General features: G+C 47.9%; 1 protein-coding gene across 1 annotated transcript; it reads right to left on the bottom strand.

The window, feature by feature from the left end:
- Positions 1-331: 331 nt before the first annotated feature.
- Positions 332-7,284, bottom strand: LOC103989791 (subtilisin-like protease SBT5.6). Its single transcript, XM_065113935.1, has 10 exons — positions 6,846-7,284; positions 6,677-6,771; positions 6,462-6,559; positions 6,221-6,391; positions 5,903-6,014; positions 2,035-2,599; positions 1,848-1,948; positions 1,411-1,768; positions 1,136-1,349; positions 332-1,054 (listed from the first exon to the last, which is right to left on the bottom strand). The coding sequence occupies exons 1-10, from the start codon at positions 6,927-6,929 to the stop codon at positions 534-536; spliced, it is 2,319 nt and encodes a 772-aa protein (XP_064970007.1). The 5' UTR covers positions 6,930-7,284; the 3' UTR covers positions 332-533.
- Between the last annotated feature and the right edge of the window lie 863 nt (positions 7,285-8,147).

Raw genomic sequence — 8,147 nt, 5'->3', positions numbered from 1 at the left:
AAATCATTATTTTGATTAGTCAAAATTAAAATGATATAATTAAAATAAAATTATTTGGCTAAGGGACATAATTGTCATGAAAATTAATTATATGGATACCATTAGTAAAATTCGAGATAAATTAGAAATATTAAACATGCTAAGCATAACTATAAATATAATTATGAATATAAATAGGGTTATAGTAGTAATATCAAATTCAGATTTTTCTTCACCAAGAAACCAAAAGATTCTTAAAGATACTCCGAAAGATTAATTCATCGATTAATAAAAAAAAATACTTCGATTAATTCATCGTGTTAATGTTTCTTAATTATTATACGATTTGATGTATATTATTATGAATTTAATAAGTTTTATGGAACATTGTTTTGGGTCTATAAAACTATGTTTGATCCTTCAAATTACCGACGAGAATGAACTCTTTATGAACCGCACAAACGACACACTTGTTGTTGCTTTATTCGACGTTGCTCTTTGACCTGCGGTGTGCATTAGGAGAGCACAGGAGGAAGCAAAACAGGGCAAAGAGATCAAGCGACGGAAACCACGATCGGGCTTCGGACGACGTGTGCCCCATCGGACCACGTATAGGAACCCGCCACGTACACCTTGCTTGGTGTGTCCCTCGCTTTGAGCGTCACCGTGAAGCTCTTCTTCTGGCCTACTCTCTTGAAGCTCAACACTCCCGGTGAAATGCGCACCGAGACACCGGTCGGCTCGGTGACGGTGACTCGGTATCGGGCTGGGCCGCGGCCCACATTGGTCACGGTTCTACGGACGGTAACGGAGCCGTTGAGATCGGAGACGGCGATCGATGGATAGTTGAGGTCGGAAGGAGACGGTGAGGTCTCGGGGCAGGGGAAGGAAGGGTCCATCTGTGCTCCGATGCTGGAGCATGCAAAGAGCAGGTAGTCTTCGTAGGAGGCGTCGTAGACGAGCCCCGGGTCCGATGCATGGTTGGGTCGTACGTGACCCGACCCGAACTCCAGCGGCCCGGCAGCTTGGCCTGCCGCATCCGTTAGCGGCCCTCCTCGGGTGTTCACCACAGCAGCTGAGAAGGAAGAAAGCCAATGGCTTGCATGAGAAGACGGGCAGAACGAGTGTTCTAAGCCGTGCAAGCATGAGGGTGTACCGGTGGTCATCATGGCCGATCTAATGGCCGCCGAACTCCAAGAGGGGTGCAGGGACTTGAGCAGGGCCGCCACGGCCGACACATGGGGGCACGACATCGACGTCCCCGAGTAAAGATTGTACTTGACGCTACGGTGATCGTCCTCGAGCTTGGTGGGTGACGACGATTCACTCCATGCAGCCAGGATGTTCAACCCTGGTGCCGTGATGTCGGGCTGCGCGAGTCGCAAAGCTTTAATCGTTACCCTGGATCATCTCGAGTTCAATCGAAATTACCTTGAGAATGTTGGGTTCGACGCGGTTGGGACCGCGGGACGAGAAGGCGGCCATGACGGGCGCCGGCGTGACGCCCAAAACGGTCCGAGCCGAGCCTATCTTTGCGCTCGGCCTGCGGGCTGCTTCGATGTACTTTAGGATGGCTATTGCGTCATCGGACGACACAGCGGTCCCCGGGAGGACGTGGGCGTCCACAGGGATCTCGTTGCCATTGGCCACCGCATTCCCCAGTATGATAGCCGCGCCACCCGCCCGCTTTACCTCCAATCCTTTGGCCACTCTGAGCCCACTCCCTCTCAGGCAAACCACTATCTTCCCTCTCACCTTCTTGGCATCCAGAGAATTGGGCAGGCACTGCCTGTTGGATGGATATCAACGTCGAAGACTTGAAATCATCATCGAGCAATTGATCATTATATAGGAAGCGGAAAATGTACCCAGAGACATTGCCGGGAGTGCCAGGAACCACAGCGTCGCCTGCATAAACTAGAGGGTAGAACTCCGAACTCTTCAACACAGATGGTGTCACGGTTTGGCCCTGACGCAGATCAGTAGGTAGAGTGAGGAGGCCATTTATTTGGCAGCTTCGCTAGTCGCAGGTGATGCATGCACGAGTCTTCGTACCTTGATGGTCACTCCATTACCGAGTAGGACCAGAGAATCGAAAGCGCGGTCGATGCTGCTGGCGCCGACGGTGATCATCCATGGCGCGAGGTTCGACACTGTGGCCGGCGCCGGGCCGTCGTTCCCGGCGCTACATGCCACGACGATATCATGCTTCGCGGCGTGGAGCGCGCCGATCGCGATGCCGTCGTTCGAGTACTTGGGAGGCACTCCGGTCGCACCGATCGACACGCTGAGCACGTGGACGCCATCGCCGATGGCGTCGTCGAAGGCCGCGAGCATGTCGGCGTCGAAGCAGGTGTTCTCGATGTTGGGGTTGGGGCCGGGAATCGGCCAGCAGACCTTATATATGGCGAGACGGGCGAGCGGGACGCCGCCGGCGGCCGTCCCCCTGGCGAAGCCGCCCAGGGCGGAGACGCCGGGGACCACCCGTCCGGCGACGGTGGAGGCGGTGTGGGTACCGTGGCCGTCGTGATCGCGTGGGGAGAGGTAAGCGTATGTTCGATTGAGGGAGCCGTAGTACGCCTCGTAGCCCTTAAGGTAGTAGCGAGCTCCAATTATTTTTCTGCCATGCACCACCAGAAAGTCAACATGTTGAGTCAAACAAATAGTAGAACGGAACAGAATATATAGGAATCAAGAGACAATACGTCATTATTAACAAAGTGGAAGGCACCGTATTATCTCACGATAGTAATTATGATAAGATTCAGCTAACGTTAGATGACGCCTCACGCAACAGCACCTGATCAATGCAGATCGAAACGTCGACCGAGACGCTCAATTCTTCACGCCACCCCAACACAAAGTTAGACGTTACCAGCCTGCCCCCTACAAGCGGGCAGCTCAAGAAGCAGTATGCTTTCTTATAAATACCCTCTCGTTCATTAAAAGAGGGGGGAGAGACAGACACACAAAAATACTTCTTCATCTGAAACCCACTCCACATCTGCTAACTCGATCGTCGGAGGGGTCGGGCCGAGCACCTCGGCCCGACCTTTGTGCAGGTGCGAAGCCGAAGGTCCCCTCCGGACGCGCAGGCGAGGAGTTCCTGCCCGGAGGAGACGGCTACACCGTCCCGATCGGACACCGCACTCGACCGCCTCAGCGGGCTCGAGGAACGCCCCAGGGAGATCCCCGTCGTCCGGACCCGAACCGAGCCGCGTCGGCCCCGAGGCCACGGCTCAAAGTTGTTTCCCACAACACATTAAATCAAGATTTAAAACATCAAAGAGATATTATATATATATATATATATATATTTGCATGGACCAGTTGGATGGCCATTGATTCCCGAGAAGATGCCAGGCTCGAACAGCCACAAGAGTCCGGCGCTCGCAGTTGGACAAACAAAGCTGTCCTATCAGCAGGAAGCCGCCGAGCTGTGGCAAATAATTTAGATGGTCAGCCAGCCTATCATGTCTGTTCTATTCATGTAGTTTCGATCCAGAGTTTTCTTTCATTTTCCTCTTGGACGTCAGTGAGGAAGGTGATCATCTTGTGTGTGTCCCGTGCAGGGGTTCACGGGTGCTTCTTCTCCGTAGAGAAATCACACCTTGGTTGTTTGTTTTGGGAAGGGTCTCTTTCTACTAGCAAGTCAAGAGAGAATCTTTCTGATCCTAAGAAGAAGTAAAACCCTTTTCCAGCTCCTACTTCACCTCCATCTTCTCCGAGATAAGAGAAATTGATTTGATTTGACGGTGCTCTTTTAAGGAATCTTTTAGGAGTGCTCCTCTCATATTTCTCTTCAAGACAAAAAGAATTGATGCAATTGCTACTCTCCTAATCTAATGGTCCAATCTATGCAAAGAGAACGTAATATCAAATTGAACTTTATGATTAGATGGAATCTTAGTTTAAGAGTCAAATAACGATGCTATAGTGAGAATAAGGAACACAAATGTTGCCAACCGACATTTTTATAAGAGAAAGGGAGAGAGAGAGAGAGAGAGTGGGGAGAGATTCAATTGAAGTCGAATGTATTATCTTCTTGAGAGAGACTTACTTATTGCAATTAGAAAAGTTGAAGATATTACCAAAGAGAGAGAGACTCATTTATTATAATTAGAGGAATTGAGTGCATCATCTTTTTGATAGAGAGAGAGAGGAGGAGAAATTCAATTATTGTAATTGGAGAAGTCGAAGATATTACTTTCTTGAGAGAGAGAGAGAGAAGAGGAGAGGAGACTCACTTATTACAATCCAAGGAGTCAAATGCATCACCTTCTTGACACAAAAAGAAAGAGGAAGAGAGAGAATGTGGGAGAGAGAGATTCACTTATTGTAATTGGAAAAGTCGAAGATATCACCTTCTTGAGAGAGAGAGAGAGAGAGAGAGAGAGAGAGAGAGGTAGGGGTGGGGGCGATTCACTTATTGTAATTGGAGGAGTCAAAGGCATCATCTTCTTGACACAGAGAGAGAGAAAGAAAGAGGGGGGGGGAGGAAGAGATTTACTTATTGTAATTAAAGGAGTCGAAGGCATCACCTTCTTGAGAGAGAGAGAGAGAGAGAGAGAAAAAAAAAAGGGGGGAGAGGCTCATTATAATTGGAGGAATCGAAGGCATCACCTTCTTGACAGACAGAGGGGGGGCGGGGGCGAGACTTACTTATTACAATAGAAGGAATCGAATATATCACCTTCTTGACACAAAGAGAGAGGGGCGGGGGGGAGACTTACTTATTACAATAGAAGGAATCGAATACATCACCTTCTTGACACAAAGAGAGAGGGGTGGGGGGAGGGGAGAGATTCACTTATTGTAATTGAAGGAGTCGAAGACATCATCTTCTTGACACAGAGAGAGAAAGAGAGAGGGGGGGATGGGGGAGACTCACTTATTACAATTGGAGGAGTCAAATACATCATCTTCTTGAGTGAGAGAGAAAGAGAGAGGTGGGGGATAGAGAGATTCACTTATTGTAATTGGAGGAGTCGGAGACATCACCTTCTTGGCAGAGAGAGAGAAAGAAAGAAGGTGGAGACTCACTTATTACAATTGGAGGAGTCAAAGACATCACATTCTTGAGAGAGAGAGAGAGAGAGAGAGAGGGGTGGGGGAGATTCACTTATTGTAATTAGAGAAGTTGAAAGCATCACCTTCTTGAGAGAGAAAGAGAGATAGAGGGGAGGGAGAGCGAGAGACTCACTTATTGCAATTAGAAAAGTCAAAGGTATCACCTTCGTGACATAGAGAGAGAGAGAGAGAGAGAGAGAGAGAGAGAGAGAGAGAGAGGAGGAGGGGGGGGGAGGAGATTTACCTATTACAATTAGAGGAGTCGAAGGAATCACTTTCTTGACAAAGAGAGAAATAGAGAGAAAGAGGGGGGAAAGACTCACTTATTGTAATTGGAGGAGTCGAAGATATCACCTTCTTGACAGAGAAAGAGAGGTACTAGGATGAGAGATTCACTTGTTGTAATTGAAGGAGTTGAAAACAGTACCTTCTTAACACATATAGAGAGAGGGGGGAGGGGAGATTCACTTTTTACAATTGAAGGAGTCGAAGATATCACCTTCTTGAGAGAGAGAGAAGGGGGGGGAGAGATTCACTTATTGTAATTTGAAGAGTCAAATATATTTTCTTGAAGTAGAAAAAAAGAAACAGAAGAAAGAGATTCAGAGTCGAAGATATCATATTTTTTATTAAAAAAAAGAGAGAGAGAGAAGGAGAGAGATCTATTTATTATAATTAGAGGAGCAGAAGACGTCACCTTATTGAGATATATATATATATATATATATATATATATATATATATAGAGAGAGAGAGAGAGAGAGAGAGAGACACACACACACACACACTTATGGAAGAGTCGAATATATCATTTTCTCGACATAAAAAGAGAGAAGAGAGGAGAGAAACTCACTTATTGCAATTGAGTGAGTCGAAGGCATCACCTTCTTCGCAGATGCCTTTCCACCGTTCTGGGATGGGACCCATCCCTGCGTCACTGAAGCTTTGGGACTCCGGCCACACACCTGTAAAGCCAAGCAAAGCAAAGCCTTTGCATTGAGAACTCGGCCCTCTCAGCTCTCCTACGGGAGAGACATGCAGATGTGCCGTCCAAGCCAACATGTACTATTCTGACTTGAATCCTAAAGTAAGCAATCATGGAAAGTTGCAGAGCATGCGGTTCCTCCTCTCGGACGAGAGAGTGAGACATCAAATCATTAATCGAGCGAACCTGAATCCACCACGCCCACGATGACCTCCTTCCCAAGCTTCGCTTTTGAGGTCATCCACTCCATCTCCCAACCTCGGAGTCCCTCTTCCTGCATGATGAACTCCCAAGACCTCGTGGTGTGTGGAGACCACCTCGCTTCACCTGGAAAGGCAGAAACCACCTCCTCCATCGCTGGTGACAAAAAGCCAAGGTTACATACAGGAAGACGAAGCTGGAGACATGACTGAGACAAAGCACTCACCGGATAGCTTCGCTGCTTCCTCTTCAGTAAGCAATGCAGCAAAGCCATTGATGCTGTGCTTGTAGCTGTACACCAAGGAATTCAGCGCCTCTTCTTCGCTGCTCAATGTTGACGAGAGTCGAAACGAATCAGAGACTCGGGTAGTAGAAGGAAGAAGAAGAAGAAGAAGAAGAAGAAGAAGAAGAAAGGATGAGGTTGACTTCGAATCGGTGCACCTGTTCTTAACAGAACGCAACAGGGAATGGTGGTCTTCTAGGATTTCCTGGCCGGTTCTAAGTCCCTTGTGCTGTCCTAAGTACACAATATACACCTGCCCAAGAAATGGTATGAATACATTACCGTGCTTAAACTAAGCCAATCCAAGGAAGAAACCATCCTAATTACCCGGCGTTGCTCGCTGCAGGAAGCGGTGAAGCAAAAGATGAGGAAAAAGACAGGTAGAACAAGATAGGGAGAAGGCCCTCTCATCGTTCTTCTTCTTCTTCTTCTTCTTTCTCACGTTCTTGGTCTCCCTTGGACTAGACTGGTGCTCTATATATAGGAGGGAGAAGATGGGGACAGAGTGTGGAAAGCATCAACAACTCACGCTGAAACGAATCGGTATCTTCGACAGTTTTGGAAGGAGTAAATGGAGAAGGCCGTCAGCAGCGGTCGATCATTGGCTTTGAGATCAAACCTTTTGGTACAACCATCTGTATTACTATTACTTGCCGCTGTGCTCATCATCCTTCATATTTACTTGAGACAGTACCGATCATGGAGTACGTGTGCCAGCAACTCGGGGATTAGCGTTATGGTATCAACAACGGACAAGGCTCCACTGTCTCTGCTGTTCCGTACCTCAGGAACACACTGCCGTAATTCTGCACAGGAACTGAAACCTATTGCAACGTTACTTAGCTGAGTCGCCTTAGAGAATCGATTTAGCTCGATCTCGATGGTGACTCCTCAAGTTGGCACAAGTCGTAGGGCGACGGGACGAGTACTGATTTGACTACGGTTTGAGGATCTATTTCCTTGTCAGTTCTGGGAACTTGATTCCGTTTTGTGCGGGGAGGGTGAGTGGAGCAGCAGCGGAAGGTGAAGGGATCCTCTTTGGTCAAGTTGTTCCTTTCGAGTTTCTGAAAGCGTCCAAGAAGAAGCAGCTCTTGCAACTACCGAGAAGCAAACATAAAAAAGCCACCGCCATCTGCCGGGCGGAGCAGGGTGCGCATGCCCGCGATGGATACGACGTCCCATCCCGGCCATGAGATCCGACGCGGACATCCACTAGCTCTCCGTCTCTCCATCTTAGAAGAATTGAGTACTTGTGCCATACTAATTTGTACATGTTTTCTTTGTCTTATTGATTTGTACTGTTCGAGTCAACTTCTAGACTCCACCCAGCGTCAAATGGCAATCCATATCAAGGAGGAGCCTTGGTGGGTGAAGGCGAAGGTGAAGCTCTGACAAAGAATGTGATTGAGACGAATCTAAGGTCTGGCTTAGGTACCACTAAGTTGGAAAGATCAATTATTATATGCGGGAAAGGTCAATGACTCCCAGTTGTGTCTCCTGTGCTTTCGCTTGAATAATCTTCCCAGCCGGTCGGTCCCTCTAGTGCAATAAGCTCCATCATGTATTATGTCAGGACCATTTAAACGACGGTCCTTCTTAATGATGGACGATCATCAATCATTCTCTCTC

This window comes from Musa acuminata, chromosome BXJ2-6, assembly GCF_036884655.1.
Source record: "Musa acuminata AAA Group cultivar baxijiao chromosome BXJ2-6, Cavendish_Baxijiao_AAA, whole genome shotgun sequence".
Lineage (NCBI taxonomy): Eukaryota > Viridiplantae > Streptophyta > Magnoliopsida > Zingiberales > Musaceae > Musa > Musa acuminata.
The sequence above is the reverse complement of the archived record's forward strand: the minus strand, read 5'-3'. Positions and strand labels throughout refer to the sequence as shown.

Bases quoted from the DNA above. Each gene is read 5' to 3' on its own strand.
- LOC103989791 (XM_065113935.1), bottom strand. From the start codon at position 6,929: ATGAGAGGGCCTTCTCCCTATCTTGTTCTACCTGTCTTTTTCCTCATC. The intron at 1,949-2,034 runs GTACGAAGACTC...GATCTGCGTCAG, and splicing joins GTAATGGAGTGACCATCAAG to GGCCAAACCGTGACACCATC. The intron at 1,350-1,410 runs GTAATTTCGATT...CGACTCGCGCAG, and splicing joins TCGAACCCAACATTCTCAAG to CCCGACATCACGGCACCAGG.